Source organism: Protopterus annectens, chromosome 10.part0 (assembly GCF_019279795.1).
Source record: "Protopterus annectens isolate FY-2018-M chromosome 10.part0, PAN1.0, whole genome shotgun sequence".
NCBI lineage: Eukaryota > Metazoa > Chordata > Ceratodontiformes > Protopteridae > Protopterus > Protopterus annectens.
Window position 1 is genome coordinate 1,038,744,271 of NC_056744.1, and position 25,468 is coordinate 1,038,769,738.

Genomic DNA, 25,468 nt, shown 5'->3' on the forward strand with positions numbered 1-25,468 from the left:
GAGGAGGAGGCTGTAGCAAGGAAAACCTCATCTGCTAGGGCCAAGACAGAGCTATCACAACAACTTTGTCAGTGTGCATCTTGGCTTTCCTCTAGAAACCTGGGAATAAGGAAAAATGAGGGGGAGGGATGTGTAAAGTAGAGCCAGGGGCAACAGACAGAGGCTTCTCCATACATCAGTATTCTAGAAATGAGGGTGATCCTTCTAACTTTGCCAGTATTTCAAGGCATCCTCACAGCAGTTACTGTTGCCCTCCACTTCAACAACATGGCTGTGGTATGGTGTATAAACAAGTAAGTGGAAACTTTTTTTTATTTCGTATATTGAGAAGCTAAACGAGTTTGGGAATGGGCCTTTGTAATTGGTCGTCATCTCATGGCAAGTCATATCCTGGGACAAAGCAGGTCATTACTGGGCAAACTAAGTCATTCTCTTCCTGATGCCTCTGGAGTGGTGGGTGCATCAGCAAGTCGGTAGGCAGAACTCTAATCTGCCATTGGCGTAAGACTTGCAGCAACCTCTTTGCATCCTCATCCTATATGAAACACACCAACTTCTTATTCTTCCATTGGGAGCATGTGCCAGAGATGCAGTCATTCATAAGTGGTCTCTGCCTCTATTTTACACATTTACTCCATTTTACCTTATTTCTAGGTTTCTTTTCCATCAGTTTTCCAGTATTGTTCCTGATGTTTAATCTGGTCTGTGGTATTTGGCATGTATATTTATCAGTCATTTCATGTCTCTGATCTTAGACATATTTTGGAAAACTCTGTCAGGAGAATTTTGAGCTTCACATCTTATCAGTCCACTCTATACACCTTGTGTTCTGCAAAGGCAGAATGCCCATGATTGCATCACTCTGAGTAAGACATCTAATAGGCAATGCTCCTGGCTCTAGTCAATCCTATATGTTCTCTGGATATAAAGAGATATGTCAACAGTAGAAAGTTGTTTTTTAAAGATTTCTACACATAGCATATGATTTATTTAGGAAATGAACATGTAAAATTGTACTGTCGGGTGTGTAAAATGTTCTAGCCAGTTACTAGAAGAGTATGATAAAAAAAACTGTAGAGGCCTACTTAAAAAAAAAAAGGCAAGACCATGTCACATAAGTTACTTGCATTTGAATCTCCTAAACAAATCAGATGCTGTGCAGAGAAATCTTTAAAAGGCAACTTTCTTCTGAAGACATACTTCCTTAGAAGCAGGAAGCACAAAGGAGTAAATTGTGAGCATTGCTTGATTAGGCAGTTTGCTCAGTCATTCAGTCCCCTATGCCATACCAGTCAGGCATGCAAACAAGTAAGGACAGCAGACTGACACAATAAAAATTAGCTCCTCTCTTCACTTGAAACTCTATGAAAAGCATATAAGGAGTAGACAATCAATAAAGCTAACAAGAAGAAAGAGTTCTTATGAAGGATAAGGAAAGAGAGAAAATGTCTCAGCTGCCTGTATATGAAAAAGTTGACTAACCATCATTATTTCCAATGATTAGAAAATAAATGGCTACAATTTAGGAAACTGAATGAGCTACCCCCCCCCCCCCCCAATATCTTGTCAGTGAAGGCACTATATTTGTTTACTTTTAGAAGTAAGAGTGATTTTCAAATGTTGTTCATGTGGGTGGCCTCTCAGAACAAATAGGCATCTTCCCTTTAATCCTCTGCTTCTATACTAACTAAAAAAATCCTCAGCTTCAGATGCTACTGAAACAATTGCTACATTGTCTTCAGTCTTAAAAAAGGAGGAATGATGTTACAAATTGAAATTTAGTTCCTACTTCTTTTTTTACCAAGGATGAGGATGAATCAACATTTATATTTTGTTCACCTGTTGAAGATGTTATTATATTTAGCAATACAGTGAATGTTATGAAAGAATACTTCACATGACATGTTATGGAGGGCACTGCCTTCTACATATTCAGACAAACCCTATAGCATCACAGAATGCTACCATGTATTGCATAAGCTTGACAAGGCTGACTTGAAGGCAGATCCTAGAAAGTGACTTGTGTTGTTAGGGTTGACACCTGGGTCTTATGTCTCTGCAGTAATACCTCTTATTTGCCAGGTCTAAATCAGCTTCTATAGACTGCTGTTTTAGAGTAAATGCGGTGCATAACTGACATTTTGCAGAAAGAGAAACTTGAAATTAACACTTATGTGGCCGAGTTTAATTGTGATGACACAAATGCATCCTTTAGAGCAGCTTTTTGTGGTGTTGATTTGGAGCGTCTTGGATTGCTGGGAACTCAAACCTTCATTTGGTGTTATGAAGTGGCATGCCTGGCTAAGACTTTAGACATAACCTTAAGATAACCATAAGATATCACTGTAGCCTTGCTGGATGATTCCACGAATGCTGATATTTTCTTATATGAAGAAAAATAAGGCAAAAATGTACCTTAAAGGTATTTTGAAAATCCCAATCAAAATATACATACCAAAAATCTCCCATCCTCAAAGAAACCTTTCTTTAGAATGTATAGTTGGAAGTTTACCAGACAGGATAGTGGTCATGCGCTGCTAAGTAGGCCTATCTTGTAGCTCTGATTCTGATTCCCTCAAACTCTTACTTGCCTATTTGATTGTGAGTAAGGCTTATAAAAATAGCACTCCCAGGTCACCGGGGAAAATTGTACTTGTTCTCAATGGGGTTTCCTGATAAAAAAGTAAAATAAAGACGCAGACTTCACCTACTCAAAGCAAATCCATTTCCAGCAAATAATGATAATTTAAAGTATCTTCAGAGTTCCTTACTACCCTCACTAGCTCCCTAAGCTTCAGGTGTCCTACTGACAAACCAAAAAATGTGTAGCTTCTACATCAACTGAACAGCTGTAGTAATAGACAGATAGGTATTAAAGGCATTTTATTCAGTGCATGCTGAAGCAAAACCAAGCTAACCATTGTTGTAAAGCATAACAGACATAGGTTCATAGGTTCATAGGTTCATACTAGGCTATCTGCCCGAGGGCATTTACAAGCCTAGCCCATCGTTTTGTGGCTTACGCCACCCCTTTAGTACGGGGAACTAAACCCATTATTTTGCTGTGCCTCTGTCGAGCAATGACACTGAGGTAATCCCTGGGGTATATCTGCGATCTCCCATCCATTGGTCAAGATTTCTCTTGAACAAGGCCAGTGAGGTGCTCTGCCTCACATGTACCGGGATTTTGTTCCACAGCATAGGGAGTCTTTGGGTGATGAATCTATCCCTCCAGCACGTCCTATTAATAGTCGTGTCCAGGTTTAAGTCTCCGCCCTTGTGGCTCTGATGGATCTGGATTTTTGAGGTGAAGCATATTCATCAAATCTGGGTTTGACATGGCCTTGTATGTTAGGCAAAGGTCACCTCTGAGCAAGCGCGACTGAGTAGAGCTGGAGTTCTTTCAGTCGGGCAGCATAGGACAGATTTTTGAGACCCTTTATCCTTTTGGTGAGGAACTTTTGTGGCCTCTCCAGCTGCTGCAAGTGTCGGGTCAGATACATTCGAATGGGGCATTGTACTCAATCATTGGTCTGATGAGTGATGAGTAAAGGGAGACTATGACCTCCTTGATCTAGATGAGAAACCCTTCATGATAAGGTGGGCAATGTAGAAGGTCTTCCTAACTACTTTAGCTACATGGGTGTCGAATGACAGACTACTATCAACCTGGGTCCCCAGGTCCCTGATAACTTCTTCTGCGCTCAGTGGATTGCCACCTATTTGGTAGCTAGGGGTAACCTTGTTTTTCCCGAAGGGTATGACTATGCATTTTTGGCATTTAACTTTAGGCCGTGGCTCTGGCACCAGTTATCCGCTTCTGTGAGACCCTTCTGAAGGATATCTGTGTCAGATGTGTTTTCTACTATGGCCCAGTTTGCAGTCATCTGCAAACTTGGTCAGCCATAACCCTCCTGTGTTTGCTTGTACTGGAGAAGTAGATGCCAAACAAGAGTGGGCCCAGGACTGAGCCCTGTGGGACACCACTTGTGACAGGCTTTGAGTCTGACATGGCGCCAGCAACTCTGACCCTGTGGGTTCTGTCACTCAGCCAGTTTGCAACCCATCTTGTGATGTATGGGTTGACATTTAAGCTGATGAGTTTTTCAATGATACCTGAGTGGGGTATTGTATCGAAGGCCTTAGCCAGATCGAGGTAGGCTGTATGGACTGCCTTTCCTCATCAATGGCTTTGGTGACTGTTTGAAAAAGTCAACCAAATTTAAAGGCATGATCTGCCTTTGACAAAGCCAAACTGGGTTGGATCCAAAGTCTGCAAATTCCTATGTCTTTATTTATGAGGTCCATTATGATCCTCTCCATGGCTTTGCAGATAAGGCTTGTCAAACTAATGGGCGGTAATTTCCAGGGTCGGTGGAGGCACCGCCTTTGTGAAGTGGTACCACAGTTGCAGCGCCACTCCTGGGTATCCAGAGGTAAGACTTTGATTAAACAGCTGTCCTAGCTGTGGGTTTAATTCCTCATTGAGTTCATGGAGCACACAGCCGGGGACACCATCAGGTCCCATGGATGCTGTGTTTTTTGCTTTGGAGAGAGCAGTTTTCACTTGGACGCTGGAGATGTTTGGGGGGCTGCAATCGTTTGGTATAGATATCCCTCCTTTTGGGGAGGGGAGAAGTTTGCACTGAACCTGTCAGCCAGTATGTTGGCAATGTCTGTAGGATCAGTAATCTTCACATCATTTTGAACTAGCTCTGAGCATATCTGGGAGTTTCCTCCCAGGTTTCTAACATAGCTAAAGAAAGCCTTATGATTGTCTTTTGAGTCTTTAGCTATTTTTCTCTCGAAATTTGCTTTGGAAGATTTTATGAGAGCTCTTAGTTTTTTACTTATAGTGATCAAGGGTGTCTTACCTTTTAAGGATTTTGCTCTATCTTGTAGTAGCTTCCTCCTTTTGTTGTAGAGTTTGTTTATGGCTGGGGTCCACCAGACTGGACGCTTGCCTTTGGTACAAAGAGTCTTTGTTTTGTTTGGGATTGCCTTATCCATGCAGTCCTGTAGGTGCTGGTAGAAGGCATTTGTAAGTGATTCAGCGGCTTGAGTACTGTTTTCGGGGGCCTTAAAGGAGACCACACTAGTCTTTAGAAGTGTGAAGTCGGCTTTTGAGAAGTTCTTTACTATGGTCTTTTTTATTTCAGGTGGGGGTGGGATGAGGACCTCCAGCGAGATTAGTTTGTGGTCTGATCTCACCAGTGAGGGGTACACCTCCGGTGTTGAACATTGTGCTCCCATGTTCGTGATGATGAGATCAAGTATGTTGTCTCCTCTTGTGGGGATGGTGACTAGTTGTTCCATGGCATTTGAATTTATGAATTCCAGGAACTTTTGGGCTAGGGTGTTTGGGCTTGAGTAGTGTTCCCAGTCTATATTAGGGTAATTGAAGTCACCTAGTATGATGGTGTTTGGTGATACATTTATCCCTCTAGTGTTTTCAGGAAGGCCATGTGAGGTTCCTGAGTTTGTGAGGGTGGCCTGTAACATGCTACAATTTGCAGAGCAGTCTTGCCTATGGTTAATTGCACCTGGATGGTCTCCGATGCATCATGCATTGCCACCAGTCTTGAGGTGTGGGTGTCCTTGATGAATATGGATACCCTCCTCCTTTCTTGGTATTATCCGGATTTTGGGGCCGGAACACATGATATGAGGTAAAACCTGATAGCTGGGGTGCTCTCGGAGCCTTGAACCAGGTTTCTGTCACAGCACAGACATCGATGTTCTCCATACTGAGAAGGGCCTCGAGTGCGTGCATTTTGAGATTTAGACTTCTGGCATTGAGCAGCATTACCCTTAGTTTTTTCCTTTTTATGTTCTAGGGTGGTAGGTTTAGAATTTGAGCCTTGCCTAAAAAGGCACTATGGGGTGGCAAGAGCCTTTGCCAATATCCGGAATCCCAGGGTGACAGGTGCAAGCCAAGCAGCGTGGCTTGTCCAGCATGTCATCCCAGGCAGACAGACACTGGATCCCCTTTGAATGACACCAGTGTTTAAGCCAATTGTTAAAGTTGATCATCTTATCTCTGTATTGTGGCATCATTCTTGGTGAAGGTAGGATACTGCTCAAGGTCAGGGTCATACCTGCCTGGGCTACATAATCAGAGAGCTCCTCAATGTCTCTTTTCATGTAGTCCAAGGAGGTACGTCTCAGGTCGTTTACACCAGCGTGGACAATGACTGAGTCATATTTGTACCTGCTGTTGAGAGACTTGAGTGCATGCGTTATGTGGCGGATTCTAGCGCCCGACAGGCAGCTTACTGTGACCTTCTCCTTATTCAGTCTGGTGAGCGGGACGTCAGTGTGTCTGACTATGGAGTCACCAATGACAAGTGTGTCTGGCATTGTGTTTGGCCTTAAGGGCTGTGACTGTTTGACACTCTGACTGTGAGGTCTATGTGTTGCAGGTGTTGTATTCTGAGGTGGTGGTTGTTTGGGTGTCTGCTTTGGTGGCCTCTGTTGTTTTGGTAAATTCTCTTGATCAGAGCCTCCGAGTATGTCTTTGTGTGTTTATGTGTATGATTTGAGGTTGTAATGGTACTATGTGAGACTGGGTCTATAGTGTGTGTGGTAACCTTCTCCTCCTGACTGGTCTTGCCAGTCCTATGTTGAGAGAGCTCAGCCTCCAGTTTGGCCAGATAGTTGCATCTCGCATGTATTTGTGTTTCGTGGGAGGAGGAGAGGGTTGTCTGTGTACATGAGGCAATTGTAACATTGCCTCAATATTCCCAGGTTCACCAGCTGAGCAGGAGAGGACACAAGCAACTGATCCCTCGACATGCTAGAAGGAATAGACAAAAAGCTTTAAAAAGATTCCGGGGACAGTGGTGACCGAAAAATGGGGGTTGCCTTTGGGGTACTATCTATGACAAGAGTGCCGTATCAGGGTAATAAGTACTGTAGGAGCAAGTGCTATGTTTAACAGATAGAGAATATTCTACTTGGAGTCAAGTAGAGATGATCTTTTTAATTATAGGATACGCTGATTAGATCAGTAGTATAGTTCGAGGAAGGTAGTTTTAAGGGAAAAATTGAAGAGTGGACTTTAGGTAGCCCGAATAGTTTAAACCTGCTTACCCGGCGCTGCCTAGTGTGCAACAGTGGCAGCTCCGCGCTAAATCGCGCTAACTCAAAGTTGCCTTGCTGGGGCCTGAGATCACGTAGATTAATTTATTGCAGAAAAAAAGACAATAGAATCAGTCCTAGATTTCAATATGAGTCAGTGTTTTATTCCTTTTTATATTTCGCAGATATACTTGTTTATGATCTAAAACAGTATACAAGTATACATAAATGCAACATGACTTCAGTTTCTTCTATTATGTCACTACTAACTTGAGAAACACTGGTAAACTAACTAACTAACTAACTAACTAAGCAGTGATGACTTCAATGGATGTGAAACCTGCCTGTGTATGTATTTTCATTTAGCCAACTCACTGAAAATTCCTCAAATGCAAAGTAAGGAATGATTTTTTTTTCTGTTTAGGGCTTTACACTTTGTCACTTTGGAATAAAGGCTGCACTAAGACCATGGATATCCCTTTTAATTAAAAACATTTTCAGAGTTAAATCCTCAGACATTGTCTGATCGAGGCAGCAATTAGCTTAATCTTGAGCTTCAGTCTATCAAGGTAATAGCTGGATATATACTTGCCTGGTTGTCAGCATAGCATCTTTACCACAAGGAGAACAAGCCAGCAATGAGAAAATACTACATTGTTAAATAACACAAATTTCAAACTTGGGTAGCTCAGAGAGTTAGGTCCATTTTGTGCAGTACTTCCTTATGTTATGGAATATTTACATTCCCAGAATGATAGCTTTAGAATATTCTTCCATTATGATGCATGTCTTAGTATTGCATCTCTTTACCTTTGGCTACTCCACTGACATCCAGAATGAAAGTAAAACTTTATTTTTCTTAAGATTTTATATTTATAGCCCTCTGTATGAAAGTAGTCCCACTGTGGAATATAAACTTCACCTTAGAAAAAATGACATTGTAGCAGCTCATTGCCTTAATCATCTGCACTAACTACCAGAAACAGGAATATGGCATTAACCAGGAATTTAACCCATATCACCTATGTGGAAGATTAAAATTCTACCGCTGAACCACCAATGCATATCTAAACACTTGTGTCTCCTAGTTACAACCACAAATGCTTTTTTTAGCCTTAACCTTATCTGGTTTTTTAAACAGAGAAGTTGTCTTTGAGGATGAATCCTTCCTTTACACCAAGTATGATGTCTTAGAGAGATTTATCTGGTTTATTTTATTCTCTGCCAACATCGTAAAGCAGAAGAATAAGAAATATTTCTGATTACCTTGAATGCACATATGCAACTTTGGTACATGGATAAAGCTGCTTCTGTTAGAAAGACAGATCAGTTTTGTTATTTCATCTCATTTTTTAAGAATAAAAAGGGTTAATCAGCTAGCAAACAAGCTGTGGAAATTGTTAGAGAACTGTATGTTTTTTGTTGCCATATATTTACAGGGTTATAAGAACTTGTTTCACAGATGCAACAGCTATTTCATAACTGTACTTCAAAGCTGTATATGAGCATGACATTTATAAAGCTGCAATATGCAGATCTATATTTGTCAGACTCTGCAGGTTGGATTGCTGCTGTCAGAGCAGAACTGGATTTTCTAGGATAATCCTGAGTGAGATGTATTGGTATCTTCTACCTCTTAGGCTTATGATGTGTACTGCAGGGGATTCTGTTCTAACTGTGTATTTAAACTAGTTTAATATTTCAATTAAAAGTTAGAAGGTACAGTTGTGCATGGCAATTCACAGTAAATTTTTGAAATCAAAGTATTTTATAACCTAGACTATCCTTATTCTGTTTCTTTGTATAAACCAGTTGTTATTGTATGTAGTTATAGTGCAATGTTTTATTTTCACTTTTTTTTACAAAGTTCACAGTCTGCAGAGGTCCATTCTTAGTTTAGTGATGAGATACAATGATAGCTAACATCTTCAGAAGAAAGGACAATTAAAAATGAACATGATAACCACAGAATGTATGTTATATTCTGGCTAAAATTAATCTTAATGGAGAAATATTAATCTCTGTTCTATAATCCTTCTGTACTGTTTGGATGTATATAGTAAGAAATGATGTAGCTACTTGAGTAAATATTTATTTATTTATATTCTTTAGTGTCGTGCTCCTTGTATATAACATTTGAACAAAAATTGTTAAAAAAAGAGCAACAAGTGACTCAAAAGAACTTTGGATTTGAATTTGCTGGTAAAAAATTGAAGTCAGTTATGCCTGGCACAAGGTAGAGATAATTTAAAGGTGAACTATGGGTACTGCTGGGAAAGGGACACTGAACACAGGAGTGAAGCTAAGACTGCCCATATGTATTCAGTAAGTTGCAAAATCCCTCTTCATTCTAGTCTGACTCTGTGGTGCAAAGGGTTGGATCCTTGATGGATAGCCAGTTGACTGGGGTTTGATTAGTGGTCTTGGTACTGGAAGAGACAAGCAGGGACATGGGGGAGTATAGTGTCATGATCTGTTCTACTCTTCTAGTGGGAGGCTAGGCTTTGTGTACACTTGGAAGCACACAGCATGATGCAGTCTCCCTGGAAAAAACTAGAGAGATACCTGCTAGTTCTGCACCAGGAGGTGCAGGTCTTCTTGGAGGAAACATCTCTTGAGAAAGTGAGGAACACCCTCAGTAGACATCCTCTTGCACATCCCGACCCAGTGGATGTATGTGGCTAGAGTTGGGGAGAAAGTGGAAAAAGCTTCAAGCCACCCTAGGGGTTGCCTCAATGATGATTCCACTCGGTTGGCTCTTCCTCTGATGGTCATCAGGCAATGGCAGCAAAGCTGCAAAAAAAAAAAAAAAAAATTAGTGTTGAAGTGTGGCTTATTTAACTGTACTGTTTTTTTTTTTCAAATAACCTCTGAAAAGCTTTGAATATACCCATATGAAACATCATTGACTAGATAGATAAAAAGATATTCATAGCTATTTAGATCACTTTTTTGGGGATAATTTGTGCTTATTTTTAAAAATAACTTTCTTTTATTTTTCAGATAGTACAGCTTCCAGGGGAGTACTTCTGGGCTGGATTAAAGAACCTTCACCTTTTGTATTTACATGACAATAGCATAACAGATCTGGAAAATGTCCATTCTTTGTCCACTTGTACAAATCTGCTAGGCCTTACCATGTATGATACTCCAGTAAGTTTACAGAAGATTTACAGACATTGTACTGTCAATAGCATTTGGTCATTAAAGGCACTCGATAAGTATATAATTTCTGATGAAGAAATTATTGAGGACTGGCACCTCCCAGGCATATTTAAAGCATTTAATCATCGACTGCGGGTGAATATTTTGCCTGCCAAGAACACGGTAAGTGCTTCCAGTCCTGGCAATTAAAACACTGTTAGAAATTCTACATTAAGCAGTAACAGTGATAATAATGTGTCAGTCATATTTTCTGCTGTTCATTTGGGCTTCATATCTGAAGTTCAATACCAATAATACAAGTCCTCACAATCTGGAAATAAATTGCAATGTCATTAAAAGGCTAGAATTATGAAACTCCCTGTTACAACTTTAAAGCATTCATGCAGGAATACATATCTACACTCTCTGAAATGATGAATCACAGTGTTAGTATATTACACAGACACACACATACACGCACATATACACATTCCCCCTAGGTACATAAATTGTAGCTGTTCTGAATAACACATTATTTATTTATTTATTTCCAGTCTGATTACCGGGGAAGTCCACTAGGTCAGAGTGACCTGTTTTCAGTGGAGGCCTGGGGAGAAAAGCTCCAAGATACATAATACAGATAAGGTGCAGAAATACACAGATGTCAGTCTTACATAATATGCAAACAGTTACAAGTAACAGTTACAAGTAAGTACCTTGAAAATATGCATAATAAGCAGAAAAGCATTGAGTGTGGACTTATTGTTTATACATTTTCTTTAGTGTGCACCCAGATATTAGGTGAGAAGATGTTTTATATACATACTTTTAAGTAAAATGAGGATACACTATACATGGACAATTTCAGAAAAGAAATTAGTAATGGAAAGCTACATACAATATTTACAATGTTGAACCATAAGAAATAAGCAGCTAATAGAGAAAGGAGAGCAAAGAAAATGCTTGTGGGAGCATATCTGAAGAAGAGTTATTGAGGTTATCGATAGCTATTGTTATTGTATTGATAGTTATTGATAGCTAATGGAGAAGGGAGAGCTTAGAAAATGCTCGTGGGAGCACAGCAGAAGGAGAGTTATTGAGGTCTTAGGAACCTGAGGGGGAAAACTCCCAGGAACATAGCTGAAGGAGAGTTGTTGAGGGCTTAGGAACCAGAGTGGGAAACCCCCCCCAGGGGAATGGACTAAGGAAGATTAGGTTGGATGGTGGCAATTGCATTTCCATTTTGTGGCCAGGTGTTTTGTAAGCTGAGTTTTGAAGTTTTCTAAGTTTGGGATGGTTCTTAGAGAGGGAGGAAGGGAATTCCATTTTTTCCTAGAGAGACAGTGAGGAGAAGTTGGCCTGCTGTACTTTTGGGTTTGGGGATAGCAATTAGGTTTTGATGCTCGGATCTGAGAGTTCTATTGGGGTAGGATATTAGTTAGCGCTGGACACTTAGTTGGGTGATATAAAAGTCTGTGTGCAGTGCTGAGTTGGAGGAAGTCTAAGTAGTTTGGGAGATCAAGCCACTTTAGGGATTTTAGGGTAAGGCAGTGATGGGTAGAAGGTTTAGATTTGGTAGCAAATTTTAAGATTTTATTATAGCAGTTTTCTAGTTTGGAGGAAATCGAGGAGGATAGGTACACTCCTCAGACTTTCAATGGGTGCCCATTTATTAGGCATCTTAGCAGTATCTAGGTGTGATACATCCATGTTTTTAATATCAAATCGTATTTGCAGATTTAAAATGTGAGCATTACATCACACTCAGATTTCTGTGGTATTGTTATAAAAGGAAGCTGTTTTATAAGTTGGTCCTGTGATAATTCAGACACCATGCAATACACATACTAAGTGTCTGATACTTTATACCTGGTATATTCCTAGAGTATAATGAACATTTTGTCCAATAAGCATTGAACAGTGCATAATAGATACACAGCTGTGAGCTACTGTGCAGCTGGGTATGTAGTTGAAACTGCAAAAAGAAGCAAGCGAATAAAAAAATCTGCTTACAGAATAAATTATGTAGAACTGAAGCACTTCTTTGCAAATGTCTGTAACAAACAGTAAAATGCTGATCAGCATAGGATCTACAAAGTCTGCACACAGATGTGTGTGTGTGTGTGTGTGTGTGTGTGTGTGTGTGTGTGTGTGTGTGTGTGTGTGTGTGTGTGTGTGTGTGTGTGTGTGCATATGGCTGCCTGTATGCATAACTGTGACAGACAGAAAGGTTATAATTATTTTAGAGTTCAAGAACAATCTTTTGGGAGCAAAAAAAATATATCCTTTCATACCTCTCAACCTCTTAGTGCAAGATTTCTGGACAAAACCTAAAATAATGGGGACAAAGGCCCAAAAATAGGTTCAGATTTTCCATATTGCTAATATTAACTAAAATAACAGGATTTGTGTTAGTCTGCATTTATCTGAAGGATATGAAGTCTGAAACTCAAATGTATGTCATTATTTAGTGACTACAATCCTGAATAATTTACCAGAATACCACAAGTTTTATGAGATACAGACCAAAACTGTGAGGCAAAAATCTAGACATTCTGCGAAAATATGGATAGTTGAGAGGTATGCATTTTTTATACTTAATGCTATGAAATCATAAAATAACTTGGTAAATCAGTTGTGAAAATATTCAGAGGAATTTAATTAATGTTAAAAAATGATTATAACAGCAGTGCTTCTCATACAAACTTTATATTATTCATTATTATTATGTGCTTTTATATAAAGATCACTTTTCTTTTCATTGTATTATAACATAGTAGTAGCACTTCAAAATCAAAAAAAGGACTAAGTTAGAAAAGCTTATGCAAAAGGAACTTCAAGGAGCAAAACTGTATCAGTTATATAGACTTTCCTAGTAGACTCCAGCAAGAATGTAGTAGTACATCTATTTATCCCACTGCTAGCTGTAAGATTTAGATAATGGATATCTATTAGTCTCTCTCTTTCCTTCTCTCTCTTTGTCTCTCTCTCTCTCTCTCTCTCTCTATATATATATATATATATATATATATATATATATATATATATATATTTATTTTTTTTTTCAATCTTTTAAATGAAATAAGAGCTGGTACCGCTGATCAAAAATCAGCTGATTGCACATACTGGCTTTTTTCAGTGTGAACTCACATTATAGTGAGGATCAGGGAATTTGCCTATTTTCCAGTACAGTGCAATCTCTGAGTTGTTATATCTAATAGATTGTTTTTTTTTTTAATCTTTGTTATTCAGTGATGTGATGATAAGTGCCAGTATAGCTAGCTGGGGTTTTTGCTATGTCCTTTGAATAACAAACTGATTTATAGAAGATGTTTGTGTTACAAAGGTATTAGAACTGTATGTCATTTGCATATCAAGCTGATTTTGTACAGATGCTTCTGCTGAAACTGTACTTGTGAGCTTTGCTTATATTGAAATACATCAACAGTGCACCCTGCTGAAATGAAGAGAAATGTACATGTATTAATGTAGCTGAATAAAATGTATATGTTTTAATAGAGGATACTGGCACAGCAGAGGTTAACTTTAAGAAAAATAAGGGAAATGTAAATGAACTGTTAAAACCATTATAAGACACCCCATAGTGCTGAATAGGACAGGAGACACTGGGTCTGGGGAAGAGCCTTTGTCTGTTAGCTCAATGAAAAGAGGGGAGGCTTCAGGCACTGCCATAAACAACTGGATGCGTACTGTGGCCAACTGAGCTAAATTCTTGTGTCAGCTTCAAGGGGGGAATACTATGAGAACCTAAAGTTGGGTGACCAAATAAGGTCAGTCTGCCAGCCCTCTTGGAAATTATATTTAGATATTAAAAAGGGAAATCTCAGAGTATTGACTATTCTGTTTTGAGGAACCTGACCAGAAATACCCTCATCTGCAGCATCTTGCCTTGCTGTAATAAGTAACTTAACTAGGGATCAGTAATTCTTTTAGATTCAGTCAGGAATATAGTGAAGTTTAGTTTAGATATTGTTTTTCTTTATTTGTCTGAGTCTGTCCATCAATGTTCTTTTCAACATCTCCTGTGATGTGAACTCTGTAGTTTACTGTGAATAGATATTCAATATGTTCATGTTCTTTTATTATTTATTATTAAATATATTTAAAATGTTTATTATGGCTGTTCCTTGTAAAAAGTATCTAACCTTTGTGGGGACATATATTTGTTTGGTGACACTGTGTGAGCCACTCCAAAAGGCCTAGCTGTCATGGTCAACTACTGTAATTTGTATTAGTATTAATATTGCACAGTATAATTGGATACCCTTTCTAAGACCCTTATAGTAACTGACTGGTGGCAGTGAATCTACCTTATAGTCTGGGCAAAGCTGGTAGAGCAGGTAATCTGTGCCAGCCTTACACAGGTGTGTGTTTGCATGTGCGAAAATTAAAAATTTAAGTAAACTAACACTAATAAACAATATTTTGATGTGTTTAGAAAATTAATTAACACAAATTTAGATATAAAACTGTGGCATAGATTTATAATACCATTTACTATTACAAGGGATTTCCCTGATAAAACACATAGAGAGATTTTTAGTTTATGGGAAAATAATAACCTATTTTGTTGGTTGCAATGTATTGAAAAACAACAAGTTTTGAACACACAAAGTATATTGTCAACCTATGGCCTATCCCTTAATGACTGGTTGGTTCTTCAGACTGTCACAGCATACACTAAGGATCTGTGTAGAATAAATACATAACTCATCCTCCAAAACCGTACCAAAAATGATAAACTGGATTTTTGGAATTCTGTATAATAATATCAATGTTAAGAATGAATTATAGGGTCTATATTATAATCTTGAAGTCTGACAATACTGAATACGATATTGTCGACACGAGAATGCAAAAACGCACTACATCAAACATTTAAAGGGAAAATCTCTGTAGGGGTGATTTCTGTTTACTTCAATGTAGTGCATTCTCAGAGTTGGTATATTTAAGTAGGGGGGTGGGGGTGCAGGGGGGCTTGCCCCCCTGCCTACACACTATTTAGTTTTTTTGTTTTGTTTTGATGGTTTAAGACTTCGATCACTAAAGTTCAATCTTTAGTGATTCGAAGTATTAAACCTTTGAGATTATAATATAGACCCTGAATTATCATATCTATATAACACTTTAATTGTCTATAAGACAGCTTCTAAAGATTCTTACTGGCAAAACCTAACTAAAGGGTTTCAAGTATCATTATCAATGGAAGATAAAACAAACATTTTATTTTCATTTAAATTAACTTTTTATTCACAATTCTGGAGGATTTTTCATTGGAAATTTCTACACAGATCATTTTTGACACCTGAGAAACTCTCAAAAATGAACCCTTCAAACAGCTGTTGGAGATGTCATCTGTCCACTAATGCTGAGTGGTCTCATATTTTTTATGACTGTACTAACTTAAATATGGTTTTAATAACATTAAGTGTAAGTATTATAATAAAGCTACGAGACTTAGCTTCCCACTTCCTGTTAGCCAGGACATGTATCAAATTAAAGATATTTTGTCTAAAAACTGGTGTATAATTCAAGGAAACATTCTTTTATTTCAAGTGTTAGGCAATGGCCCTAATTTCTATTGTAAGAAGAGTAAGACTTTAAAGTCTGTATTTGACCATAGTGATAATTTAGTACTTCAAAATTCAAGATCCTATAAAAATAAGAATGGTATGTTTAGATGTGGAAGTTTTACAGTGTTCAAATATATTTGCCAATGTGTTGGTTTCACAGTTAGACATTGTAATTATACAGTGAAACTGTATAGTTATTTTGATTGTAATACTTCTAATCTAGTTCATCTTGGTTTCTGTTAATTTTGTTTTAATTTTTATGTACGTAAAACTACTAGAAAATTATCTGACTGTACTGGGGAGCACTGCCTAGCTATTAAGAATCGTGATTTGAAAATCGCTTAAGCAAAACATAGTCCTAGTTGCTCTGGATGTAATGGTTTTAAATGTATTGTATTAGAATGTAGTGGATTTTGTAGGTGATGTTAACACTTTTTTAGAAGTACATGAATTCAGGTGGCAATTGTTTCTTAATGCTGACATCCTTCCGGGTCTTAATGACAATTTAAACATCAAATGTGTCGTAAGATGGTACTAATAGAAAGTGATGTCAACTTTTAAATGTTTTAGGTGTTTTTTTTTGATTGGCTGTTTAATACTTTAAATACAATTTTTTTTTGACCTGGGGTTCCATTTCTGATTCCAACTTCTCAGTAGATGGTAGCAAAGACATCTCAGATTTTGAATAGTAGTCTAGTTCAAAGGGAGTCAAGTTCAAGGAAATTTATCACCGCAAAACAAAAAGAAGTATATAAACATCAACCAGATGATTGCCTTAAGTTATGCCTTACAAACTCCCAATCATATCTGTAAACTATTATGTAATATATCAGCAAAGAGTGGTAAGGGTAGGGGGATAAACAAATATTTGTTTGTGCTGCTCAACTCAGGCTTAGCATTCTCTTCCATTAAAGTATATCTATCAGCTACTTCAGCTTGTCTGCCTACTGACCCCCTCTTTCTTCACACTATGAGGTCAAAAAGTGTCTTAAAGGTGCCCCCCACATCAAGCCCCTTAAGAAACCAACTCCCCCTCATTTGGACCTAAATTATGTTCTGGAAAAATAACCTCATTTCCTTTTGAGCTTACTGCTTCCATTTCCTTGAAATTCCTAATGTTGAAAACAGTGTTGTTAGTTGTCTTACCTGTAGCCAAAAGAGTGAGTTGCAGGGTCTCATGTGCTCTCAGCCTGGCTTAGTTTTCCACAAAGAAAGGATTAGCCTCAGAGATAATTCTTTCTGAATGTCTAAAGTTGTTACAGATAATAAAGAAAAAAGTGGTTCAGGCACACCAGAAAACAGCTCGCAGTTAATTTATTGCAGTAAAATTCCACACAAGTGTTTTCGCCCTGACACAATGCAGTCCTGCATTGTGTCAGGGCAAAAGCACTTGTGTGGAATTTTACTGCAATCAATTAACTGCGAGCTGTTTTCTGCTGTGCCTAAACCGCTTTTTCTTTTGTTAGTTACCATTTGTGGTTATCATTTGCTGTTTTTGTGTTTTAAAGTTGTTACAGAGTTTTCTCTAAATCAATTCTTCCAACTTCCTGCACTTTTTCCAGTCATCAAAATTAAAGAGAAATGATTATTTACTTGATTGATGCCCACAGAAAACTGAGGTTCAGTCTAGAAAAGGCAAAAAACATCAGAGTCTGACCAACTTTTTTCAGATATGAAGAAAGTTTGGTCTCCCAATCATTTAACTTCTTTTCTGAAAAAAAAAAATTTAGTAGAGTAAGTAAATGATGGGGAAAAAAACTACTATGCCATTTGCTACTGTAAAAAGTTTGTAGGACATTTGTAATGAAGTTAACCCATAGTCACATATTGGGAAGTCTCCTGGTGATGAGCAAAACTAAGGAAATAGTACTAGCCAGATTTCAGTGGCAGAAATAATAAAATAGATATAAAACTTCTGTGGTTCTTGTCCAGAATGCCAGAAAACTGTACCCATCCTTGGTATAAAATTAATCTGAGCCCACTGCCTATTATGGAAGTATCACTTGAGCATAATCCATGGTCACTATGGATCTAGTAGTAAAATCTTTCAAATGATGTCAGTTGTTGTTGTTGTTTGTCTTTCGGCTTTTCCCAGTAAGGGGTCACCACAGAGGAACTCCGGTCAGCTAATTTTTACGAAATGCCGAGGTGCCAGCTCAACGCCCAACCTTCAATGAAGGCATGCCCATTTACACATGCATGTCTTTCGAATGCTACCCAACCGTGGGGAGGACATGCAGACTCCACACAGAAGGCACTCCCAAGCCAAGCCGAGAATCGAACGGGAGAACTTCTTGCTGTGAGGTAACAATGCTACCGCCGTACCACCTCGGCATCCTTTCAGTGATGTCAGTACATAATAATAATACTAGTCTATACAGCAAAATTTCAAGAACAGGATAATTAATAGTTTTATAAGTAAGAAACTGTGCAAAGTTCAAAACAGGCTGTTTGGAATGCAGACTTCAATTTATTGAATAAACAAGATACATGCTTCATTAGATCACAGTTGCAGTGTGCTTGAGTTATAGGAAGTATTCTGCGAAGGATATATACAGGCTTAAGCACTTTCCTCTCATGCCATATGTCTGACCTACAGCTTATGCAATGGACTGTATTCTGGTATTTAAAAGATGTACAGGTGTGAAAATCCTCAGAACTTTCTTGCCGCTAGACTGTGAATGACAAGTTTGACTGCTTCTAGGTCGGTCATCTGTGTGGCCTGTTACAGCTACAATTGTTTGTGGGCAGTTAAGTTCCCCACTGGAAACCCTTTCTCTTTATATTTTATTTTACTGAAAAAAATGTGCTTTTCATGTAAACTAAGAAGGGGAAATTTGATTGGGATTGACAGTTCCCCCTATAAGGATAACTATTCTAAGTGTTGTCTTGCTTTGGCCATCATCCTAATTACAAAAAATGTTCTGTCTTCCAGTCCTTTGTACTTAAGATTATTTATAGTCAGCTCACTTCTTTTGAAACTTTACACTGAAAATAACTGTTTTCAGGAACTGGCTCGTGCTAGGATGGCTTCTAATCTGTAGGCCTCAAATTTTCCCTATCAACCTAACAAAACTAAAAAGTTAAAGGAAGAGTTTGTTACCTGGAGAAGTCTCTTCTTTTAGCCAGTCATACTTGGACAGTTCCATTGAGGCACTTGATCAGCCATTTAGTTCTCTGACTGTTTACCTGTTCTCACTGTTGGGATTTCTTGAATTGCTAACAATGGCACAGGGTTTTGGCAGAAGGCTGACTTGGCCGTGAAGGGAGAGAAAGGGTTTATGTTCATCATCTCGATCACTACTGCAATAGCCTTCAGTATATGGGTTATATCCTGCATAGGCTATAACAGCCACCCAGCTTCCAATACTTCATGGCAGCTTCCATGTACCCAAACCTTCAGTCATCTTGAGCTGAGCTGACTAAAAAGACAGGTTTGGGTGCTAAACCTTTCAGAGCTTTTCTGCCCCTCAAGAGTATGTTCCTCAGAAACTTTTGAGGAAAAATGGACAGCTTGTGCTGTTCTTTTGCTGTACAGAACAATTAACTTTGGGGGAAAATACTTAGTTTAATAATACTTTCCTGTTCAGGAAAGTTATTTTATAGCTAGGAGTTGTTTGTGTTTGAACAGACTGTCATAAGACTGCTCTAAGAATGCTCTTTTTTCCTGTCAATTTAAGAATTGTGTAATGTAATTGAAAGCCATTGTTGTGGAGAAATTGTGTTTATTTTGTATTTTAGGGCTGGCAAAGTGTTTTAAATTGATTTTACCCTGCTTTATGTTTTAAGGGTGACTTTTAAATACTTTCATGTTTTACCAGCTTTTGATGCTTGTTTTTCCAAGAAAAAATGCACCATTTTCAGCTTCAGTATGGAGGAAATTGTTGGTCCTATAGTCAGTCCTTCTTCCACAAAAGAATAAGTTAAGCAAACAGACTTTGCTACTGCATCAGGCTAGCAATTAGACTCAGGCACAGGTTGGTGACTTTGTTGTGTCTATTAGTTGTACCTCAGACCACTTATCTTTTACTCCTTGTGCAGCTTGTACAGGGGGGTTAGCTACATCCTCTGCAGCTGCTTGGGTCCTGTCAGTAGGCAAAGGAGAGACATTCCTGTCAGTCCTGAGAGAGAGAACAAGGAAGGCTTCCCTGTTTTGTCAGAAAATTGTACCCATCCCTGGGGAAGCTGCTGCTGCCATTAATTACACTCTTGGCCCCATTTTTCCTGTTAAAAGGAAACATAAAACAAAAGGTTCATCTCTTTTTCCTCAATTTTCTTGAGAGAGGTTTCTCAGTCATGCTGTTATGGAAGGAATTACCATAATCTTCACCCATTCCAAAACGTCTGGCAGCTTTGGAAGATGTGTGCGTTACTGCCTCTGGTCTTCCTGACAGTCAGCCAGCTGCCCCTAAAACGGTACATAAGGATGTATAAAGTTACTCAGTCTTTTTATATACTCTTCCCAAACCTGACTCAGACGCTATAGCTGTAGTTAATCCTACTGCTGCTAATCATTTAGTCAATTCTAATCCTACTCTTTCTGATAAGGATGGGAAGGTTATTGATGGGAAAAAGTGCATGCTTCTGCAACTTTGATTTTCAGAATTGTGAATTGTCATGCTCATATGTTAAAGTTTTCTCTCACTAATTGTGAAAGTCTGAGGAATGTTTTGTCTGCATTTCTTCTTGTAATGAAAAATCTGCTCTAAATAACTCATTGTTTACAGTGTGTGTACGACCCAGATGATACTTATTCTAGGGCTATGGCCACTGCTACATTTTTGAGGTTTACCTAGCTGGGTTCTGAGAAGTTTCCAGATGTTGTTAAAATGAGATTTTAAATTCTCCTTTGGATAGAGATTTAGTTTTCTGTCCCACTACTACAGAGCTGATCAAAAGGTGTGATGAAAGGTTAAGTTGATACAGGGGAAATCTTAAGATTTTTCAGCCCTCCTTTTCCAAATTTTCTAAAGGATTTTGTAAGCCTTCATCCAGTTTTCCCCAAAAAATAAACAGTCTCAACAAAATGCAGGTAAACAGGTGTTTAAGAAGAATGGCAAGGGGGTTTCAAAAATAATTCTGGAACCTCCCAAAACCAAGGACAGTCCAACAAGTCAGTCAGAAATGACTATTTAAGGGACCTTGTCCCCAACCTTGGCAGCCTCATTTCCCTTCCAGAAAGTCTGAGTTTTTGCTTTTCTCTTTAACAACAGATAGTTTCAAACAAATGGGTACTGGGTTCTGAAGAGCATTCATCAAGGTTATAGATGACAGTGCGAGGAAATTCCTCCTTTCCAGGGGGTAATAATTTATCCAGCAGACCAGCTTGTTTTATTTCTACCTGTCCGTCATCACATGCTTTCCAAGGGTGTAATAAAACTGTGCCTCCTTTGCAGGTGGGGAAGGATTTTTATTCAGGGATGATTTTAGTGCCAAAGAAAAAAGTACTTGGAGACCAGATCTGGATCTTCCTTTTCTAAACTTGTTTGTGATAGTGCCTAAATTAAAAATGATGTCAAATCATAACCTGTTACCTCTTCTTCCTCAACCAAGTTTCCTGGTAACACTAGATTTTAAAGATGTTTATAATCACTTCCCTATTCATGCAGACTATAGGTGTTCCTTAATGTTTTTATGTCTGGATCACATTTTCAGTTCTCTGCTTTACCATTTGGACTATCCACTACACCAAGTGCATAGCTCCAATTATAGCTCATTCCAGGCTACTGGGTATCCACATTTTCCCATATTTAGATGACTTGCTTATCTTTGCAAATTTTTTTTCAACAGCATCACAAATCTTTCACTTGAGTGAGAGATCTCCTACACAAGCCAGGATTCTAAGAGAACATTCAAAAGTATATTTTGACTTCTTCAAACAGGATTGTGTTCCTGGGGTATCAGCTAGACACCTCAGTTTAAAGAACATTTCTTCCAGAGAAAAATAGATTACTGTGAGGGAATACCTTATGATTCTGGGTCTCATAGCATCTATGATTCTCATGATACCCTTGGCAAGGCTCCACATAAGAAAGTTACAGTGGTATCTGAAGTCTGTCTGCTCCCAGCACCAACATCCTTTGTCTTTTTAAATCTCACTGCTGGGGTTTGTCAGAAGAAAAATCATTTGGTGGGGTCAGTAAATATCTTTAAATCTGGGTTTCCCCTTCTCCTTCCCCGTTTCAAGGAAGTCAGTCACCACAGATGCCTTAGACTTTGCTTGTGGAAAAGTTTTAGGAGGGATAAACATGCAAGGTGTGTGGGACACCAAGGATAGATGCAAGAACATAAATATAAAAATTCAACTGTGTCAATATTTGACCTCTATCTAGTGCAGGTAAATAGATATTAACTATTGTTTTAATGATCTTAATGTTTATAGATATAAATTTCACATTTTCTAAATATCTCAACAACCAATTAACACAGACAGAACTCCTTAGCCTCATATATAAGTCTCAGCTAGATGAATAAAATGCTGCTAACAGTATGTGTGTAACTTGAGTGGTTGCTGAGATATTGTAAGTCTTTTACAACATTACAAATATAATAATTACTGTGTTTACTCTGACTTATAAAATTCAGTTTAAGACCTAGAACCTAAAGAATACTACCACTATAAAAATAGTTTATGCTGAACAGTTTGCCATTTACACTTTTTTCATAACCCCCTGTGGTTCTAGAGATGGGAACATTTGTTTGAAATGTGAGGACATAATTATATTCTGTCATTGGAAGTTACAGTGCAAACTTCATGAGCTCCACTGGAGTGAATGAGTTAATACTATGAGTCTAAACAGGAAAATGTACTCCCTGGAAGTGCTCCTCACCTTGGAAGATGCTGATGTCTGTGCCTTCACTGAGATATAGTTCAAGGCTGCAGAGCACCCTAGCTGTGTAGTGCTACAATGCCTTCCACATATTCAGACCCCAAAATTAGTGTGAAAGAACCAAAGATGGAGGTGTATCCATCTTCATTAAAGCCAAATACACCTCGAGACTAGTTAAACAATATGACTCTGTTGAGCTACTCCAGGTTCAACTAACTGTAGGTAAAACACCCTACCATACGATTGCTAGCTACAGGTCCCCCACCATGAACCAAGAGAATTGCACTGCCTACCTGGACTTACTAGAGTGACTCATTATGCAGCCAAACACTTTGGTCATGGGACATTTCAACTATTCTCTATCAATTGGGTGGTGTACATGAGCATAAACATGCTTGCCCTGAGGTTCCTGCACTTTATCAATACAAATGCCCTGGAACAGCTAGTCTGCACCCCCAGAAGGGCTCAAAATATCCTAGACTTAGTACTCACCAACATGGGGGGGGGGTCACTGCACTACCCCCCGTGTGTTGCCCTCCTTGGTAAAGTCAGACCATACAAAACAGAACAATTTCTCCAAAGCAAACTAAAGCCTACTAGGTGATGGTATAAAATGTTTCAAACCCCCTGCTAACACAGCCAACATACCTCTCAACCTCTTAGAGCAAGAAATCTGGACAAAGCCATGAATATAAGTGGTACAAGGGCCCAAATATAGGGACAGTTTTTAAGAATTGTTCTTACAAACTTAGAAAGTTGATAAAATAAGTTTTATATCAGCGTGAATTTTCTGAAGGGTATGAAGTCTGAAACTCAAATAGCTGTCATTATTTTCTAACTTCAGTCTTTAATGGCTTGCCACTAATTTGCAAGAAAACCACAATTTTATGAAAAACAGAACAAAAATATGAGGCAAAAATCTGGACATTCTGCAAAAATCTGTACAGTTGAGAGGTATGACAGCCAACAATGACTCCTATGCAGAGGAACACATAAATGCACCTTTATAACCACCTAAATAACTGTATAGACTCGGCTGTACCTGACTGGATCAAATCCATGTCCTCCCCAAAAACATCAAGTATAAATAAGTTATATAACAAAAGGAAGAAACTGATGTCTAAGAACAAGAGGGAACTTACTCTGTAGAAGAAGAATATCCTCCACATCTTGAACAAGCAAATCAGATATCTTGTAAAGTCCTCTAAAGCTAGTTACGGAGCTAAATTAGCATCCCCAACTAAGGATAATCATCCTAAATCTAAAGGGGAATGCCCAACTATGTGCCGAACGTATAGTGGACACTACCTTTCATACTGAACCTGAGGAAATTGCCAACCTGCTAGGTGACAGATTTTGTCCAAACTTCACCCTCCCTTCGCCACCAGCTATACCCCAAAACATACCTTACTGCAGTCCTCTACCTAGTATCTCCAAAGAACAGGTCATAGGTGGGCTCTTCAAGGCCAAAACATGGCCTCTATGGGACCAGATGACATCCCAGGCTGTTTACTAAACAATCTAAAACAAGACCTATTGGAACCACTTTGCACTCTGTTTAACCTCATCCTGAGCACTGGCTTTGTTCCAGCAGAGTGGAGAACAGCAACAGTAATCCCCTTGCACAAAGGGGGTCCATCAACTGACAGTTGGAACTGTAGACCCATAAGCCTAACCAGCTTTATCTTCAAAGCCATGGAAAGAATTATCATGGGCCTTATCACCAAGGACATAGGCGACCTTCAAACTCTTGACTCAACCCAGTTTGGCTTCATTAAAGGTAGATCATGCTTAGTGAACCTGATGAACTTCTTTGAGAATGTCATCAAAACCCTGAATGAAGGCAAAATAGTACATACTGCCTATTTTGACTTAGCCAAGGCTTTTGACACACTCTCCCAGTCAAGTATCATTGAAAAGCTTTCCTAGCTAGGGATTAACCCATATGTCACTTGATGGATAGCCAAGTGGCTCACTGGCAGAATGCATAGTGTCAGAGTTGGGGATTCCACATCAACCAGTAGACCAGTTAACAGTGGCATACCACAAAGATCTGTGCTTGGCCCTCTGCTGTTTGGAATTTATTTCTCAGAAGTCCAGGCAAAAGTCGATGATCTGTGGCTTACCAAGTTTACTGATGATTGCAAACTGGGCACATTCACTTGAGCTCCCTAACGATGTTAATATATTACAAAAGGTCTAACACAGACAGAGCATGGACTAAAACTAAATGCAAAAAAAAAGTGCATTATTATTCCCTTTGGCAAGTGGAAGTACCTGCAAATTACAATATTGACAGCACCCCCCCCCCCAAGTTCAAACCCAGTGGTGTGAGATTTGGGAACACAGGTTAATAGCAATCTAAAGTTTGATCACCATGCCAAAAAGTGCAGTGTCATCCCCTTTGGTAAAAACTCTTTACCCATGAACTACCACATAGGCAGCAATCTACTTAACACCGAATGCTTGATAAGAGACCTTGGATCCCAAGTGGACAGTAGTCTCTCCTTTAATAGTAACATCGCTACAGTATTCAGGAAGTCCTTCTACGTGGCACACCTCATCATAAAAGGGTTCTCATCCAGGAAAAAAGAGGTCATTGTTCCCCTCTACTCATCACTCATTAGATCCATTATAGAGTACAATGCCCCTTTTGGAATGTACCTCACAAAACATCTGCAGCAGCTGAAAAGGCCACAGAAGTACCTCACAAAGAGGATTACTGGCCCCAAACAAATGCCCTACACTGACTGCCTCAAAAAACTCCAGCTGTACTCCGTAGCATATTGCCTACTCCAAGGTGATCTCTGCCTAACATTT

The 25,468-nt window shown here is 38.8% G+C and overlaps 1 protein-coding gene across 1 annotated transcript in view; it reads left to right on the forward strand.

Annotated features, from left to right (window-relative positions):
• The window catches only part of LRRIQ3 (leucine rich repeats and IQ motif containing 3), an 867,930-nt gene that overhangs the window by 119,487 nt on the left and 722,975 nt on the right, over window positions 1–25,468 (forward strand). Inside the window, exon 3 of the mRNA XM_044086836.1 lies at window positions 10,084–10,407. Within this exon, the coding sequence (XP_043942771.1) occupies window positions 10,084–10,407 (324 nt within the window). The remainder of the gene's footprint in view (window positions 1–10,083; window positions 10,408–25,468) is intronic.